Raw genomic sequence first — 20462 nt, 5'->3', positions numbered from 1 at the left:
CCCCCCCCCCCCCCCTATAAAGAAACAACACAACCCCAAGAGCAGCACTATACTCCCATTGCATTAAACAAAACAGCACTTCAAGTCAGTCAACAGGCCTCACGCAGGGCACAGCATTAGACCAAAAGGCAAAACATGTACACATCTGAAATCCTGACTCTTTACTTTACTTTTCCGATCCAGCGACAATTTGGGTTCTAGCCCTTCGGTCTGCTGAAATCCTGACAAAATAGACAAATTACAACAAATCTGAAGTGATAAGGAACAAGTCCTTCCACTTCACATTTCCAAGAACTGAACTAATCATTACCTGACCATAATTCAGGAAAGTAATAACACTATATTAATACTGCTACTGCTACACATGAGTCGGACACACATTGACTGACTGACAAAGTCATAAAACTCTAACAAAGTTACCGTAATCTGTACTAGGAACTCTTTAATAATTTCTGACTGGAGTTCAAGGACAGTGGCTAACATTATTACATGAAATTACGTGACATTAAAATCAAACAGCAGAACTGTACCAAATATTTTAATAAAATGTCTAAAATTTCAGCTTCTCAGACTTTAGGAAATAGCTTCTCAATCAAAGTCTGAATCAACATATACGGATACAATATTACACTCAAAGTTCAAATGAAACTTGTGACAATTTACTCAAAAATGCTCCATAGGTGTGACCTTTCCACAGACACAAAGGACATGGTCCTTGAGGTCACTGCAGCACTTGACTCGGGGTTACAATACCAGGCTGACCAGAAATATTCAGATAGGGAAAAGAAAATTAAATTTGAACCCTCGACCCAAACCATGAATTTTTGCATAACATATCAAGTTTGAAACCTGCTGCGTAACAGTAGCTGCCATTACTATCAAAATGAATCAAATAATACTCAAAATCTACATCAAATAAGCTGAAGCAATCTAAAAATCAGGTAGGACTAAAAGCAACAGTTTCAGATTACTATGGTTCTTACCCCCCTCTCCCAGGGACACCAAGACAAGCTTTAGGAATAAAATGCACTCATTACCTTTTTTCCCTGAGATAATTTATAAGCTCTTTAAATTAAACTTTAAATTAGAAAACTCCTCAAAATTACATCACGCAATATCAAAACTAGTCACGCAGCATCAAAACTGCCCGGCATAATCAAAACCATCATACACGAGATCATGATCAGTTCAGAACTCTGGTCCTAAAAATCTAACGAGCTACCTCTTAAAACGAATATATGCTCTTCAAAACAATTTTTTGTCAGAAAGAATATCTTTAGCTGACCGAGTGCCACAGTGGTTTATACACGACATAGCTTTTAAATTGAATCATACAAAGGTAAAAAATTCATGAACACAATAAGGTGGGTCTCTCACATTCTTCATCCATCCTTTCGCAATAATCGTAGAGCACACAAGAGCTTTCTTTCAATTACAGACATGCACTACTACTACATAAATGCAATCTCTTCTTGTAATAACTATTAAAAACACATTGTGCCCGAAATCTACTAATAGGAAATTTGCCAATCTGGAGAGGACTTCAACATTTCTGACAGAGGCAATCACACCACAGAGGCTTTGTAGGTTTTATTTACCAAGAGTCGGGACACTAATGCAACATACTTTATACTTTTGTACATACATCACTGAAAATCTATTTCAAAAGTACAAAAATCCCCCAAATCCTATCTGACACATTTTTAAAAATCTTAAAAGGATGGAAGAACACACAAATGTATTCAAAATTTGATTTCACTCCCAGACAGCACTTGTGCAACTCTATTCATGCTTTTACCCCAATTTTGACCATAACAATGATTAAGAAAACTATTCAGTCCACATAACTGTCAGCATTCCTTTTTACCCAGAGCTGTGTAGCACAAGAAATAAGCTAAAAAAAACCTACAAGATTGCAACCTCCAATTTTAATTTTCACACAAAAAGTCATGAGAATCATCATACAACAAGCATTTCAATAATTCTTACATGAACACTTCGTCACCTCACAACTATTTTGTCCAAAGTGCCAATTTACTTAAGCACCCTTGGGACAAAATAGTTCTCAGGCACACAGTTGCTCCATTCCACTCACACACATGAAAGACTCAAGGTATGGCAGAGCCTCAGAGCTTCAACAGCAGCTGTATAAGTACAGACAAACCTACTCTAGCTGCCATCTGTATAACATAATAATCACCTTTACAGACGGCCACTTCCTATTTCCGGCTGTGCACATTTTTCACATCACAATGACTGCGGGCGCATTAGATGACATCTGCTCAAGACAGCCATTTTTCTCTCAACAATGGAAGGCCATTTTAGACTAGTGTCCACTGTATTTGTTTTGTATTTGGGCCAAACAAAAACATATACTTCTTCATCCCAAAGTCCTTTCACACTAAAGCTTGAAATATTTACTTTACACATGATCTTTAGAATCCACTTCAGTGCTAGTTCAGAACTTGGAATCCCTACATGACATGTCTGAAGAATTTTTCTGTTAAAACAACCAAATAAAATCCCCCCCCCCCAATAAAAAGCACAAACAAGCAAACTACCCTATTAATAATTTAAAAACTAATATAAGCTACCTGATGGAGATTGTGGACTTGTACAGGAAGTTAATTTCCGATTTTTAAAAAGAATATTTAAAAGTCCAAGGCCCTCAGCAAAAATAAAATTAAAAAGAACAAGTAGAGAATCACACCCAGATCAATGCAAGTGTCCTCACATGAAATTGTTATCATGAGCAAAACAAAATTATTAGGGCAGTGCTTTTTAAGTGAATGAATGACATTACTTGAGGAGGTTTGAAAAAGAACCGATGAAATGATGAAAAACTTAAGTCTGCTCTTGACTGACAAACATAATTCTGTGATGATTATTTAAAGGTGAGAGGCACTGAATAAAACAAGAAGCACTGGCAAAAAAAAAAAAGAAGAGAAGTTTGCATGATCTGAATGTTAACAAGATGTTTCTTTGCACAGAGAATGCGACATTTCTTACAGGAGGCTTGGTAGTCTTTACTTTCGGCAACTAAATGAACCCTTCATTTCCCAATGCTGATGGATTTTCATTGGTGAGCCTTAGTAATATTATCCTTTCTTTCTAATGCCGAGCATTTTCTTTCTCAGTTACGAACATCATACAGAACCTTATTGAACATCTCTTTTACCATTTCTTTTTTTTTGTACTTTGTATTTTCTTTCTCAGTCAGGAGCACACACAATCCTAAAGAACATCCATTTTAAACTATTCCTGGGAATTTTGTCTTCGATTATACTAAGAGTGTCAGACTGGCAACTTTCTTTGATCAAACTCGAGTAAAAAGCCCAATACATTATCAAAATCTAAATTCCTATGGAAATTATCTCACAACATTACAATGGACTAAAGGTTGTGAATTAGCTTCATCAAACTGGAATAAAAATCTGCATGTTCAGAAACGGTCATTTAAAAAAAATCATTTTACTAATGTATGCTTTTAGCTGTGATCATCTATAGGATAAAAATCTCATTGTTCCTGCTGTGAACACATTCTACCATTGTATCATTATATTCAGGCATTAAGATTATACTTCAGAACACATCACTTGTAGCCACAAGGTTTTCTTTGCTTTATAACTATTAGAATATAAAACATAAATCAGTAGTTGACACAGTCTAATCAGTTTAGCAGCCTTCTACTGATGGACAGTAACTGGGTAAATGAAGCTATTCAGTAGTTTACTTCAGCGGATGAAAACTTAATTAATAAATCGAAATATGCAGAACTATCAAACACTGCTGGTTTTTACTTTTAATCTTAATGTCACGTGCCGTGTGTTGAAGTTATCGACATCTGCTTGTCCCTTTCGAAGCCTGAGGTTCTCCCCAGTTTTGTGGCATCACGAGGTCGCCGTAGTAAGCAGTCAAGGCTTTCAAACAGCGGCCCATGAAGTTCTTTTCCACCTCGACTTTCTTGTTTGAACCTGCATGCGAAAAAATCTGTACAGGAGAGAAGAAAAGAAAAGGTCTTTTTGGTATTTGAACAAAATGAGTTTACAGCACTCAGGCATACTTCAAGTGAAAAACTTTGAGCAATTATCCAAATATCGATATTTAAAAAAAGATTTTAAAAACATTTATAAAGTGAGTCCAGGTTTAGTCAACTCCGTTGTAGGAAAAATAAGACAAGTCCCTTTAACTCCACCCCCCCCCCCACCTTTTTTCATCTTTCAGTTTACTATTACTTTTATTCAAGTACAATTTTTTTTAAAAGAACAGCATGTTGCCAGAATAACAGTCAAGTGCTGCTAGATTGCTAATTTGAAGTAAACAATAAAATGGCATAAAAAAAATTTACTTTGCTTATAAGCCACCAAAAATATTGAGAAAAAAAAAAAAAGCAAACAACACTGAACAGTTCATTAGCTGCTAACATATAAGACAGGATGCAACTGGAAAATATCAAAGAATCAAAGATAGTGAGAAATAAAAATGTACAAATACAAACCTCTTCAACACTACAGTTCCTTGGCAGGAAGAAAATAATATTCTCCGTTATGGCCCGTGAAATCGACAACAACTGCAGAAGGAAAAAAGAAACAAAATCTTAAAACATTTTTTTGTTTTTTGTATTAGTAAAGTTTTAAGGAACTTGTAACTGCATAAGGCCATATGAGCGCCAAGGGCTGGATGTCAACAGAGAAGTCCAAACAGGGAATCAGGCTCACTCTGCTCACCTCTCTAGCGTCAAAAGCACAAAGTCTGCTTCGACTATCAAAATATTACCCCCAAAATATTAGCAGTTCTAGAGTGACAAACATACAAAAGTAGAGGAAAAATGACGATAGTAAGGATGAGGAAAGAAAAAGCAGCAGTTCCCCCAGTGTTGTTCCGGCACAGTATGAGCATGACATTGATAAATCAGCCCATTTACAATTCTACAGCGCATAAGAACATGTTAATATCCCCCCCTTTTGGGAATGGCCTAAAGACACCTTCAGTCAGTACAGTAGCACTGCCCTGATGAGGGGATTTAACATATTTCAAATAACAACAAAAGACCAATGAATTACAGCTGTGACTGTGTCGGTGACCCAACCCCCTCTTTTACATAGTTTGAGTGAAATAAGTGAAAATGAATGAATCGACGAGCAAACAGTCATTTAGTTCTGGGAAGAAAAAAAGGCACGAAAGACTGACAGACAGGAACATCAGAAAGGGAGAGAAGAAAAAGGATTCACTAAATTAACCATCCATTTTCTAATCATCTACATATAAAAAGGGTGTACACAAGCAGAACCTACTAGTAGCGCCCTCTACCCACCATCTCTCTAATCATCTGCACGCATAAAAAACACTTTCTTTTCTTCTTATAATGCTAGATCTGAAATAAATATCAGTGATAACAGTTCGTCACTTTTTCCTATTCAGCTGCTCTAAAAAACAAACTCAACCCCATATTATCCCAATCTTTTCCCTTCACTGATCAGTTCAAAATCTTTAACTTTAAGTATGTTATTTTCGGTCTATCAATGCTTCTTTAACCCTTTTCTTTCAATGACAGAACAATCAATAGAACAACGATCTATCACAGAAAAAAGTCTTTCAAGAACAGAGCTTCTTACCCGTGTGGCCTGCATGTCCTCCATTGGAAAAACCTTTGAGGCCTTATAATTTGGCCCTCCCCAGGGTGGACTTAGGAAAACAATCTCCGCCTCATCCTTGAACTGTAGCGCCTCCTGAAGGAAGGAAGAGGAGGATGGTTTTTTTTAGCTTTAGTAAGAGTTTTACCGCACTTGCAACACAGTAAGGTCATATAAGTACCAAAGAATAGATGTGTTACAAGAGAGTGACATACACAAAACAGAAGGAGGAGAGATAAGGACGATAGATGTTTGATAGGAAAGAACAAGGAAACCACACCAGAACATGCGGCAACCACCCACGAGGAGGATGTCAACAAATGACTTGAACTGAATCACATTATTTTACATATCAAGACAAAGGAAAGCAGAACGATGGTGAAAATCAGTGCATTAACTTCCTCACATGTGAATAAAATTCATGTCTTTTGTGTGTAAGGCCATGAGCCAAACCATTTTTTGAAAGTGTTTTACGGCGCTCGCAACTGCATAAGGTCATATGAGCGCGCGGGACACATTAAACTTTTTCAGTTGGTAGGAAATTTTGAATTTTGCCCGGGTAGCGGCCGAAGCCTACTCTTATTGATTTTAGACCACCAAGGGATCTTTAATGTGCGCAACTTGCACACGGGCCCTCCGAGATTTTTCGCCTTGTCCGAGAAGGCTAGGTGTAGATCTTTCCAACCAGAAGATCAGGGGTGTGGCTGAAAGACAGCAGTAAGAAGAAGCCAAGGAGTAGCAGTAGAAAGGCTGTAGAAAGAATCAGGAGCCCAGAGGAGGGGGGGCAAAGGAGATGAGGGAGTGAGGGCAGAAAGAGGAGACAAAAGCAGACGACAGAACATTGCTAGAGAGCAGGAAAGGAGGTGAAAGGAGATAAATTTAGAGAAGAAAATGTTTCGGTCACTACCTGGATTCGAACCCGGGACCTTTGAATGAGAGGCCAACACCTTAACCTCTAGGCCACGAGAGCCCCCTGAGCCAAACCATTACATTACAGATGTCCGTGGAGACAATGAAAAACAAACCTAGCAGGTAATAGATTGCGAGTACCTATTACAACGCCCCTCCCCCCCCTCCGAGAAAATGGGGAAAATCTGCGATGAAATCTAAACACTCAAGTAATAGGTTTTATTATGTCTTCATGATATCACTTGAAATTGATTGCCCAGACCCACTTCAACTCTTCCTAAGAAAAAAAGAAAAAAGAAAAAAAAAAGCTGCAGTTACTAGCTATGGATCTGAATAAACAATTACTTGGAGAATGACCACAGCCAATGAAATAGCAACCCTTACATCTGTCATTCCATTTCTCACCATTTTTCTTGAATTATCTATTTCGTCTTTTCAGGAAGTAACAGAAAGTCCTTTGTACTATTATACATAACTAAATGACTTACCTCAAAAAAATCCCCGCAGTGGAACTCAATCTGGTCCAGCACACCATAAATCCTAGCGTTGTTTTTGGCCATGTCAATCTTTTTCGGATCAATGTCAATGCTGATCACTGAAAAGATTTTGAGGAGGTCAATGTGAAAAGCTGATCATGAAATGATTTTTTGGGGATCAATATCAAAGCTGATCACCGAAACAGGAAAGATTTCATAAAAAGTTTGGAACATGCATCATAACTTTAAAGGTACAGAGCTGTAAATGCAAATGTTAGCCCTCGTACTTGACCTCCTTTCACTGACCTGCAGTGCATTTTCTTATATGATGACCCTTATAGCTACTCCGCAACCACCTTTACAAGTCACCATGGTTATTTACCCACAAAGCCCCATTCAACTTGACTACTGCTTCCTGGTTGGTTCAGAGGTAGCGCCCACACATTACCCATGTTATCATTTTAGTTTTAGATTGATCCCCCCCTTTTCTTTGCAAGACTTCTTTTTCTTTTCTTTTTTCCTTCTTATTGGGAGTTCTTGTATTTTTTTGTACTTGAAAAACTCTCTTTCCCTCTCAGTCTTGGCCTCCCTTTCTCTCTTACCATATCACCCTACCTTTTGGAAGTCATATCCCCCCCCCCCCCTCCCCCTTCGGCACACTGAGCTAGAGCAGCTGATGAGACAGGCAGAAACAACAAATTCTAAATTCTGAGACTATGCAAAACAACAATATTAACTGCCTTTTATATCTATAAATACCAAAAAAAATTAAGTAAAATAAAATTCAGGAAATCTCCATTGGAGTGATTTGTCTCAATTGAGCATAACCAAACTTACCTCGACATCCGTGCTTGGCAAACTGAATGGAATTGCCCCCAGCCCCACAGAACCCATCAATGACTGTCTTGCCCTTACATCGCAGAGCTGTGTATGCAGCAATAGCCTCTGGGGTCACTGAGTACCAACTCTCTGGGGAGGCAACGCACAACAATAAGCAAATGTAAAGCCTCATAATTATTCTCACTGACCAGGTAATAAAATCAATCATTCGGAAAGAAGAGCACACTGGGTGGTACCGCCAAACCTGTCCAAGACAACCACCCGCTGTGGAGGGGAAGACGAAGGTATCTTTGACAGGTCGCTGCGCTTCTTCAGAATTACAAAGTTCTATCTGACATTTTTTGCGGATTTGAGTTTCCTCACAGTGCTGCAGGTCTACGAAGTAGTCACTAAAGATTACTCATTTATCATTGTATAGGTTTAAAGTCCCTTTCAATTTAAAAACTGTAAAATTATTTAACTCATTCGCTACGCCGAGCTGTGGCCAGTGGCGCGGCGAAAGTGTCTTCTGTACGCCAAGCCGCCCCCGACGCCTCGAGAACCGATCTATAATTCTAGCTTAGATTTTATTCCAATCCACATATCCATGTTAAAATAAAGGTTATAATATAACATTGACTTCCAGGTCAAGCGTTTCCACCTGAAAATCGGAAGTTTAAATTCAGTTTTGAAACACGATTTCGAAAGACTTTGTTTTATCGTGATGTAAATAGCCTTGACACCAGTCTTAGTACTTTTACACAAAAAATGTATCATTATTTTGCTCACTAAAGGAATGCAGGACTCTTCTTTAGAATATTGACACCATTGGACACAAATTGCCAGTACGCTGTTACTGAGAAATCAATATTTTTCAGTGCTAGATCTAGGTCTAGAACTAAATTGTCAAAATATTTTTTCTCTCCCCAAAGTCACTATTTTTTGGTGAAATTACACAAAAAGTACCATCCAAAACATGTATAGGTTTATTTCAAATGCAATTCTGAATAATTCCATTTAAGATATGAGTGGGTTTTTTTATGTTTGTGAATGCATTTTGTACTTTTTTCAAGATTATAAACAGTTCTATATTCATTTATGGTTATTTTAATGTATCATTTGACTAGAATCTAGGTGCAAACATTATTTTTTTCAGTTTCCCCAAAGATAATCAATTTTTTTTTGTTCCAAATTTTATCCACATCCAAGTAAAATTGTGTTGCCTAATCACCTCTTACAGGTACCAAAGTTGGAAAATACACAAATAAACATTACAGATGTATTCTACAAATCATACTAAAAATATTGGTATATAGTTAATATTTATTTGAGTTTGTGGCCCAAACCAAACACCTGTGAACTGAGCACTAGTCACCATCTCATTTCACCCTCCCGCAAAAAAATTTGTCCACAAGCAGAAAATGATATGTAGCGAATGAGTTAAGAGGTGGAACCTTTGAATTTAATCCCTATTTTGAATAGGACGAGTCAACCGGGTGGAGAGTCTCAAAAACACCCCAAATCAACCCCAGTTTAAAATGCCCTTTTGAGGATTCATATATTGGGGCCTGCAGCCCAGCATGATACCAACTGAGCTATTTGCCCTATTTTTTTGTTTTAGTAAGCGTTTTACAGCACTTGCAATACAATTAGGTCATATAAATGCCGAAGAATAGAGGTGTTACAAGAGAGTAATAAATAAAAAAAGGAGGAAAAGAGATGAAGGAAGAGATATGATAAGGATGACATATGTTTGACAGGAAAGAAGGAGCAAACCACACCAAAGCACCCACAAACCACCCACTTATTTTCCCTAGATTCGTACAGAAACCAAACGAGACATAATAAAAAGACTTACCGTCATCAAGCTGGATCCCTTTATCATAGAGTGAGAAGAGCTCAAATCTTCTGCTGAAGTATTTATTTTCTCGAATTCTATACTCTTCCGGCGACAGGCCCGGGGGCCTCCTGAACTCCTGCTTGGAACGATGCGCCTTTTCCTCGTCCCCTTTCAGAACAACAGATGTCTCATAGGTGACAATGTCCTGTAGATGAAAACAAGGTATATATGATGACTGATTTGGTATTAACTGGTTTTGTTTTTGATGTTTATGTAATCATATCTTGAACTGTACACTACAAACTTAGATATCTGGTAAAACGTAGAAATTTGAAGACCCAAATAGTACAATCCAACCCATTCTAAAGATGATGCTTTCTAGTGAAAAAAATGGACAGAAAGGGAAAATATTTCAATGGAGAGTACTTGAAACACATGAGAATTCTTAAAATAAGACAATACAAAGTCATTAAAAAACTGCCAGTCTTTATTAAATCTGAGATAAAAGGAACCAGCACAGGAGCGGATGATGTCCATCGTCTTAATCAAATAAAGTTTCAAACTACTTGACCTGCCATCTAGACAACCAACTTCAAAACACATAGAATTTAAAAAATTATGTCAAAATACAAATCCATATTCTAAACCAAAACAGTTCAATGGCTTCTTTCATTTGACTCTTCACGTCCTCGCCCTAGACAGTAAAAGGCTCAAGGACAACAATGCATAGCAGTAATACAGGCGCAAGAAAACTAAGGATTTAAAACTGAAAACACAGCACAGGAACACAGCGTCCGGTGGTATTATAAACTAATACAACCAGCAACCCATACAAAATGAAATCCCAAAGCACTAAACAGTGAGAACTACACCCTTTAACTTAAAGAGAAGTAAAAGTCCTGAGAGACATGCACTTACATTTGTGTATGTCTGGGAGAAATAAAGAAATACACTTACGTCTGCAGACCTCCAGGCTTTGCGTACACCGGCCTTGTACACGTTCCTGGACACAAAAGATGACAGGCCCAGAAGATCCTGAGACAACCCTGGTTTCCTCGTCCTGGTAATCTCGTCAAAGCTACGACTCCTTGGTTTTGGGCGATTAAAGAATGCATCCATCGCAGACGGGATAAATCCCAGGTCCCCTCTGAACCTATGGCCGGTCGTTGGCCTGGAGCCGTTCTCTCCCTTGACATGCATGATGCCAAATTCGTCAAAAACGAACTCCTCTCTCCGCCAACTTCTTTTAGACCGATTGTTGGTGGAGTCTGTGTGCTGAGTGGAGAACTTGCTCCCAGGACTAGAGGAAAAGTGCCTGATGGGCATACTGAGTGGTCCTTCGTCCTCTTCCTGATCACTATCTGGAAAAATGATGTGCTGAGGTTTCTTGGGTTCTTCTTCTTTTTCACTGTTATTATTTTTAACACTAATAGCATTTCCTTCGTCGTCGAAAAAAGTGTGAGTAGGTTCTTTCGTCACCTGTCCGTTGTCTAAACGCAAACGCTTCCCTTCCTTCAGGATATTTTTGCGTTTGTAGATCACAGTGCCGTGCACTAGTTTCCTTTTCCTTGTATTTCTGCAGACAGATAAAAGTATAAGAATTAATGTACAACTTGATTTGTATGGTAAACCCACAAGACATCACAGAAAATATTGCTTTTTTTTTTTCAACCCCCCAAAAAACAAACAAAAACCTAGCCTTAAAAAAAAGTAAGCTTCTCGTACCAACAAAGTTAAGATTGGGAGAGACACCAAACATTATGGACAGACACAAATAATCACCTGTTGTGGCACATTGATTATGTATATAAAAATTCACTTGTTTAAACCTCTACAAAATCTAGTTGCTACTATAGCATTGGTCTCTTTTACTAACTCAGTGGCTCAACCAGATTGTCTTTTGTTCTTCACGGGATGCCAGCTCTGCACATCTAGGTCCTCATATCTAAATATGACATTTTACATCTCCGTTAATGCCATTTACAAGCTGGCACAAATGTTATTCACTTCCTTCTGGTGAACTAAATATGATAGGCAAGTTTATTTTATAAAAGCAAATCTTTGAAAACTATGATGAGTGAATATCTAACAAATAAGATAATAGAAGGTTGGAAATCAAGACAAGATGGAAACAAAGAAGGCCATGCGGCACCTGACAATTTCTTGTCCTAAAATCTGCAAGACACATCTGGTGACTCCCCTCCTTCAAGTTTTTGTACCGAAAAAGAATTTTCTTGCACAATAAAACAAATATATCCTTCACATTAATAAAAGCAATCTTTACAAATCCAAACATCAAATGAGCAAAAACTACACCAAAGGCACTTACTATAATACGCATTTTGAAAAAAATTAGGTCATCTTTCGAGATCAACTACAGACAAAAGATATCTTTCCTTTCTAGGTGTGTATAGATGCAGGCCCACCAGGTAGACAAAAACAACTGGACTCTGGACAAATTAAAAAAAACCCAACTGTTCTGTCCTTGTCTCATTTGGACTGCACATGCATGACCTGAATGCTTTGAGCAACACTGTGACTACAACGAAAAGCAAGTTTGATCACAAAAAGCCAAAGCTCTTACCTTATGTCCGGATCGTTCTCTACAGCTAGTCCTAAAAGTTCCAATGTTTCTGTGAAAGTACAATTTCTTTGATGTCCTGTTAAAAAAAAGGAGATACAAAAACGTTTCCATTATGACTGAAGATATCAGCAAAAAAAAAAGACAAAAAAGAAATGAGTGGGAGGGAAATAAAAGAACAAACACATAACTAAAAGAGTTTAAATTTGTTTGTCTTTGAATTTATGAATTAATAGATGCAAAGTAAAGAGAAGAAATTATGTGTACTATTCCTATCAAATGTAATTTACTCAATGTATTCTATAAGGAGATAAACCGATAGCAGGCGAAAACTGCTCTGTAAGTTATTTAAAAAGAATTTTGATATGGAAGTAAAAGTAGGTGCCGTTAGGGGGATTTCAGTTTAATCGGTAATTATATTCATTTTCTTTGTAAAAAGTTGCACATTGCACGGCAAAAATACTTTTAGCAGACGGCAAAAAGATAAGTGTGTATCGTGGTGAAATCAGGCACTCATCAAAATTATGACATCAAAGACATTAACAAGTTTCAGCCCATTGGGCAATTTTTACTGAATATATATATATTTTTTTTAGACTCAACAGTTAATATATTATTATACTTTTGTGTCATGGTGCAATGGAATCAGGAGCTGGCCAGTTTTTGGGCATATGGAGTTATTGGTATCATCTTAAATCTCCACTTCTATTAAAAATAGAAGGGTAAGTTTTTTTCACCAAAAGCAAGACAAATGAACAAGCTTTGAAATTAATCTAATATCTCCATATGCCCAAAAGCCTGCTTCGACAGTGTTAGTATAAGAAAACTTACATTTAACTAGCTACCTTGACTGAATCACAAAGTGAGTTTTCATAGTGTTAGTGTTAGAAAAGATATATAACAAGAAATGCTATAAAGCAAAGTAAACATTACATGCACATTCAACAGCAAACAGTAGGCACAATTATGAAACTTATTTGCTATTACCAGAATTACATGCACCAGAGGGTGGAAAAGCAGGAGAGATAAAATAAGCCAGATTCTAACTAGTTAACATCTGTATGGAGGGATCTAAATAGTGGAGTAAATTGTCAAGACTATGGTGCTTCTAACTAGTTAACATCTAGTAGTTAACATCTGTATGGAGGGATCTAAATAGTGGAGTAAATTGTCAAGACTATGGTGCTTCTAACTAGTTAACATCTGTATGGAGGGATCTAAATAGTGGAGTAAATTGTCAAGACTATGGTGCTTCAAACTTCCCTAAACTGGTTCACATTGTGTGCACAAATAAAAAAAAAAAAAGAAGATTTTTAGTCTAATTTCACTTGGTTTAATTCAGTCATATGCAAATCAGTATGCATACACAAATTTTGAAGACTTTACATCAAAACTACTCAAATGTACGCATCGTGGGCTCTTTAAAATACCTTCACAGCGTGGGTCAAAGACAAAACATGAGTGCTGGCAACAAATTTCGGATGTACAAAAGGTAGGGAGCGGGCTATGAGTTGACGTGGTGAAAAAGGAAGTGTGTAAAGTAAAAACACTTAGTAGTGAGGAACCAATGAACCACAGACAGTGATGATATTGCCATGCCAAACAAACGCAAAAAGCGAACAAGCAAAAGTATAGTATAGTCCACGTGTGCAGTGACTTGAGACAGTCGCTTCAACATTTTTTTTTTTTTCACAAAGCAAACTGGTAGAGCCAAATGAAAGTGCTCTCATTCTGTCCTCTGCATTCTACAGTATGAATGTTTGAGACCGAGTTACACTTAATCAAAGCTCTAAACTTTGTTAGGTGCCATGAAAAACTTGTATGAAGTGATGGACTTTTGTTTTCTTTTTCAAAAATTTGAGTCAATTTTCCATATTGCATAACATCAACAGGTTAGCCCAGGATAGGGAAAGGTAGATGTTTGTTGGTGACCAAAACCCTGATCCAGGGGTGAGAAAGGTAATGATGATGACCATTTCATATTTTGACATCATGCAGTTTTACTTTCGAATCAACATAACGTTTAGACAGAGAAACGGAAAATAGTAATTAAAGTAACAAGGAGTCAAGTTCTATACATAAGTTCATTTTAAAAATTTGTTTTTCTATTTCAGGTAAAGCCTGTGAGTCTTCAGCCTGGATATCCAAGACCACCGCAAACATCATTCTTTGTCCTTTAGGGTCTTTACATCAGGTGTAAACAATACAACTTAAATAAGTGCTTCTAAATCATTGGGTCTTTGAAAATTTTAAAAATTGGTGCAAAAGTCATGCAGACAGGAAGCATGAATATAAGATACAAACGAAAGAATCAAACAAGCGAAATAATCATATGATGCCGAGTGGGGAGTGCAGAGATGAAATGCTCTAAATAAACAAACTCCCAAACAGGAAAATCAAAGCCAGTGAGGAGGCAACAAAACGGGTGAGTACAGTACAAAAGTGCAAGTTTGAAATAAAACAGAAAAATATGAAAGATGAGGAACTGCAGTGCACACTTTCTAGTGCTACGAGAAGCCAAAGCAATAAAGTGAAGGGATGTCATCCAATTTACCATTTTCATCCAAGAGGTCTTCATCCTTCTCCTCAGCATAGAGGTTCCCAGAGTGCCCTTGATACTCGTCGTCTTCCTCCTCCCCCTGCCAGTCCTCTTCTCCCTCCTCACCCTCCCCCTCCCACTGCTGCTGCTGATCCATATACGGATACGCTATGGCCATCACATCCTCGTCCAGAGAGGAAATGTCAAAGTCCACATGGGGATTTTCTCTGTACCACTCGCTAATCGTTTCCTTCGCGTGCCAGTAAATCTGATTTTTTAAGTCCTCGTGAGTCCCTTGAAGCATTCCAATTAACTCCTCAGGACTGTACTGATAGCTTTCATTCTCCTCCCCAGCACCATAATCTTCCTGACTGCAGTGTTCTTGGTCAGCACCAGACTGCCTGACACCTTCAGCAGCGTTATAAGAATGCTCACTGTAAGAATGCTCATTATAGGAATGCTCGCTGTAAGAATGCTCGCTGTAAGAACACCTACCACCAGGAGCACGTGACTGACTTTGATCACCGGGTTCATCAGTAAGCCTACAACTTTCAGCATCTGTCATTTCAGACTCGTGTGCAGAGACATCCTTATGAAGATTTTCGTCTTTTCTGACAAAGCCCTTATCATCACTGCAGGAAACGATTTCCTCTCCTGAACTCACTATGTGAGCAACAGAGGAGTCTCCGCCATCAGTCACGTTTCCTGTTTCTTTCTCTTCAACAATATCCCCTACCACTTGACCCTCTTTCTCCGAGATAACAGAGTGAGAATTTGCCCCACCAAATACTTCCAGTCCACTGTCCCCATCTTTCAGATCACCAGCATTATTGGGCTCATTGACATTATCTGAACATGAAATCTCAACCTCTTCACAGGGCGGAATCGAACCCGCAATCTGATCATAGTACCCTGCATAGGCCGGATATATAGACACAAATGATTTGTACACTAGGAGCTCCCCATGTTCATCCCACAGTTCGGAAAATTTTGCACGAATCTGTTTCTCAGTCAGTTTCCGCTGCAAAAAGGAGATGGGGGATGGAGTTTTAGCTCAGTTTGAGTAAGAAAAAGCACATTGACATGACAATGGTCATGCTGCGCTGGAAAAGAGCAAGACAGACAGAAAGTAACTTAAAAATGGAAGAAAAGAAGTAGGATATACCAGTGGCACACTTTGACCATTAAATCGCTTGAGCTATAATGAGAACTGAAGACAAACACATCACGAGCCCGCTCCGAGTAGTAGGGCTCAAAAGGACGGAAGAAGAAAACAGACAAACAAGAACCTTAGAGGAGAGAGTGATGAAACAGAAACAACGAAGGAAGAGAAACCAAGATTTCTAAAGATGTACTGAACTTTGTACGCATTTCCATTGTCATAGTATCAATTGGGATAGCCAGTCACAGCAATTGAACATTTTAAACTTCAACATTTCTGATCATCTCTGTTTTTAATTTAGTAAGAGTTTATTTGTTTTAGTAGAGGTTTTACGGCACTCGCAACTGCATAAGGCAAGGTCATATGAACGCCAAAGTAAGAGTTTAGTTTTAGTTTTAGTAGAGGTTTTACGGCGCTCGCAACTGTATAAGGTCATATGAGTGCCAGAAGATTAGAGGTGTCACAAGAGAGTAACATACATAAAAAAGAAGAAGGGGAGATAAGGACGATAGATGTTTCATAAGAAAGAAGAAGCAAACCACACCAGAGCACTCTCCAACCACTCACAAAGTAAGAGTTTTATGGTACTTGCAAAAACAATAAGTCAAAGTAATGAAGATTAGATTTGTTTGTTTGAGTAAAGAGAAGCACACTGACACAATAATTATGGTCATTTAGTGCAGGAAAAGAGTAAAAAAGACAGAAACAACAGAGGGAAAGTAAAGAAGTGGGACCTACCAGTGGTGCCCTCCAACCACCCGCTCAAAGATTAGAGGTGTTACAAGAGAGTAACAAACACAAAAAAAGAAGAAGAAACAAGGACGACAAATGTTTGATAGGAAAGAAGGAGCGAACCACATCAAAGCACCCACCAACCACCTACAAACATCTCCAATAAAGTATTAAACCAAATAGCCCAACTATGACTCCCATCTTCCCAGGGGATTATAAATAACTCACTGCTTCCATACACACACACGAATATCACCAGCCGCGTGTCTCATGCTCACAAATATCAATCGCAAACACAAATGTCAAACAACCCAGCCTCACCAGACAGATGCACAAAAATTTATAACTTTGGAATTTAAAAAAAGTGCGGCTGACATAGTAGTTTGCAAGGGTATCTTCTTATGAAGATCCATTTCAATAATCAGATTAAAACTCACTGATTAGAGTTGAAACAAACAACTCAACTCACCTTTTTCCTCGATTTCTTTTTTTGGCGCCCAAAATTAGTGGGCAGCCCCATGGATTCCATTAATAACGAGCTGGAATCGAACCCTTCTTCATAGAGACTCTCACTTTCTTTCTGAATTTCCGAGTTAGGTTCACCCTTTATACAAACATTTTCATCAGAATGCACGAAAGCTTCTGCACCAATGTTTTTGTCACAAAAGTTTTTTTTGCAACCATTCAAATCAACAGAAGACAAAGTGGCTGACAACTTGTCCCCTTGAGACTGAAGTGTTGTTCCGTCAGCAGCTGTTGACTGTTCTTTATTGCCACAGTCTAGTTCAGTCTGGTCTCCCTTGTCGTTGTCAGACAAATATCCCAAACACCGACGATATTTTTTCTCTCTGAAAACAATGACATTTTTGCTTTACTCTCACTCTCAAGAAGATACCTCGAAATAATTCAAAGCTCTATAAATAAACTAATTATAATTTTTAGAATTCCTTTAAACATTTTTAAACAAAATTCTTTGAGCTGTTTCATGATAAAAACCTTTTAATACGATTCATTTTATAATGTCAATGTTTCTGCAGTTCACCAAATTCTTTAATTAGATCTAAATTTCAACTGAAAATCTTACGACTGAATGATTAAAATGTCTACCATTTTGCACAACAGCAAGACTGACTCGGTAGTTGTAATATAGATCTATATCAAAATCTCAGTCCAGCACGGATATCTTGAGCATATTCCGGATTGACAAAAAATTGTTTGACACATCCTTAATTTGAGTAATCTGTGATAACGAGAAATAAGAGATGTTAAACATCACGGAAAGAAATGTGACATTATAAGGGCTGGAAAATCCATCACGAAAAGTCATGAAAAGTACCCTGGTATTGGTAGAATGAGAAATGGATGTGGGTGCCTTATTTGGTCAAAGCAAGAGAAAGAAAAAAACCGATGCCAATTAGCCTTACAACATAAAAAGAACTGCTTTTATATCAGATCACAACCATGACACACATACACACACTCACACAGACACAAACACACACACGCATAAACATAACTCACACACCACATGACCCTGTACAGGGCCACACCGCTGGTCTTCCATGACACCCCCACCATCTAGCACCAACCCTCACATGACTAGATTCCATGAAGTTCTGTTATAATACGCAAACTACAGGTTATGTGCGATGATATTGCCAGTACAAAGAAAATAAAGCGGTTCAATCCAGGACTGATCATTCGAGCAATATATCTGTGAATTCAAGTTTTGGATGTTCGAGTTATCTGTGCTCGACTGTATACTAAAGGATGCTACCTTTATGAAAGTGTTTTAAACATTAAAATGACATCTCATATCATGACACTTTCTTCTGCACCAATGGTGAAACACATTCATTTCATACCGTGGACTTTGCATAAAAGATAAATTTATTCAAAGTTAGGATTTGACTAGAACATCAAGGTTCTATCCCACAATGGAACAAAAAAGTTAATTAATTGACTCTTGAATGTTCAAATGACTAATTTCTCTCTCTTAAAAAAACAAAACTTTTAACAAAGACGTAAGAATGCAATATATATTTTCACCAAACCCCCCCCCCCCCCCCGGCTAAAAACTATTTACCATCCCAACTCTATGCTATGATGACAGTAAATAATCTTGCTGTAAAAAGCAAATACATGCGAGGATGTCTGAGAGTGAAGGTGTATATTCATTATGATCTCATGTGTCTTTGAGAAAGAAAGAGGGGGGAAAATGGCAAAGACAAAGCCATAAAGCTATAATTAATTTCAAGGGACGGCTTTAAAGTTTTAAGGCTTGTGTAGTGTTTGTCTTCCCCTTTATTTCGATTTTAAAAGTCAAGACAATTATTTATGTATGGAAAAACAATAATATAATGTGTCATGAAGCGTTGGAATCAGGAGCTCGTCAATTTTTGGATTTGTGGAGTTATTGATATCTCATCTTAAAGCTTGTTCGCTTGTCTTTCCTTTGACGAAAAAAAACACCCATCAATCTTAATAAAGTATGAGTTATATTTGCAACCGGAGGAGATGGGAGTCGCCTGGTTTCAGGGGTTCAATTAGCGAGTAAATGGCCAACAAAGTTTTGGGGACTTATAAGGCTTGAGAGTCCTTGGAAACTAAAAACTTAAAATTTTTGGGCCTCAATCAACAAATGTGTTTTGAAATGGACATAAAAGATGTTGAGCCAAACGTAAAAAACTTGATAAAAATTGCCAAACTGGGAGAAAATGCCGTTTTCTTCGATTTCATTATTTTGACGAGCGCCTGATTTCACCGCGATGCCTCACACATGTCAAATTTATTAAAATGCTTGGTACTGTGAGATTGACTCATTCCCTTTTCAACACAAGAAAGGGGAACCTCAGATTTACCCCACATCTCAGACAGGTCTGATCCAAGAAGGCGGAGAACCATGAAAACTCCACAATCATCCAAAGCTAAAGAAGCTGAGCCGTAGAATCAAACCAAGGCCGGTAAATTCAGAAAATTGAATGACGGTGCAAGACTGCGGCTTCTTCTACAAGACGGTCAGTGAAAACGCATTAAAAAGTTCATCAAGACAAATTGGGTTCATTTAAACCTGCCCTTACAGTAAGGGAGAGAGGAATCAAAGAGGGTAAGACCAGATGGAGATACATAATATCAGCTTAATTTTATGCAAAGTCCACTTCTACAAAATACAACAGCAGCGTACAAAACTTATACCTGATAAAAGACTGTGTTATATATGCCTGAACAGGTTCAACTTTTGCGTCTTCTTCTTCACTGAGGCAAGTATACGCGCGTATTTCAGCGAGGATTTGCCTTTTGTACCACATCTGAAATTTGAAAAGTGTGCAACATAAAGCAAAATTGCACCTTCATCAATTAGGCCTCCACTTATAACAGAGAAAACTCAAATCAAAATGAGTCAAAACACTAGTGGTTTAAGACCAGATTACTAAAACGTGACAAGGTTATGAATTTAGAAATAACGATCTTGGGAATTTTTTCTGCAGATGACCTAAGACTGCATGAGGTGACTCATCATGTGACGGTTCAATAAGACAAAACAAGAAGTAGATCTACATGAGTAGGTTAAATTTCAAATTGAAAAAAAAAAGCATCTATAAAAGTGTTAGGCCTAGGCAGATGTCTCAGGCCTATGATGAATGATTTTCTGAAACGCATTGTATACACACCCTGTAACTGGAAACAAAGTCTCGAAGTATACAGATCCGTACGGGAAATCTTTTGTGATTTCGGAAAGTTCCAGCGCCCAGACCCGGTAGTCGTGTGTGT

General features: G+C 37.9%; 1 protein-coding gene across 1 annotated transcript in view; it reads right to left on the bottom strand.

Moving 5' to 3' along the window:
- Positions 1-3193: 3193 nt before the first annotated feature.
- Positions 3194-20462, bottom strand: part of LOC101862205 — a 20331-nt gene continuing 3062 nt past the window's right edge. Inside the window, exons 2-12 of the mRNA XM_005105470.3 lie at positions 19887-19999; positions 17161-17539; positions 14813-15818; positions 12262-12337; positions 10635-11253; positions 9696-9882; positions 7856-7987; positions 7031-7137; positions 5616-5729; positions 4499-4570; positions 3194-3990 (exon numbers count right to left, since the gene is read on the bottom strand). Of these exons, the coding sequence (XP_005105527.1) occupies positions 3835-3990; positions 4499-4570; positions 5616-5729; positions 7031-7137; positions 7856-7987; positions 9696-9882; positions 10635-11253; positions 12262-12337; positions 14813-15818; positions 17161-17539; positions 19887-19999 (2961 nt within the window). The 3' untranslated portion in view covers positions 3194-3834. The remainder of the gene's footprint in view (positions 3991-4498; positions 4571-5615; positions 5730-7030; positions 7138-7855; positions 7988-9695; positions 9883-10634; positions 11254-12261; positions 12338-14812; positions 15819-17160; positions 17540-19886; positions 20000-20462) is intronic.

Source organism: Aplysia californica, unplaced genomic scaffold (genome assembly GCF_000002075.1).
Source record: "Aplysia californica isolate F4 #8 unplaced genomic scaffold, AplCal3.0 scaffold00472, whole genome shotgun sequence".
Taxonomy (NCBI): Eukaryota; Metazoa; Mollusca; class Gastropoda; order Aplysiida; family Aplysiidae; genus Aplysia; species Aplysia californica.
The sequence above is the reverse complement of the archived record's forward strand: the minus strand, read 5'-3'. Positions and strand labels throughout refer to the sequence as shown.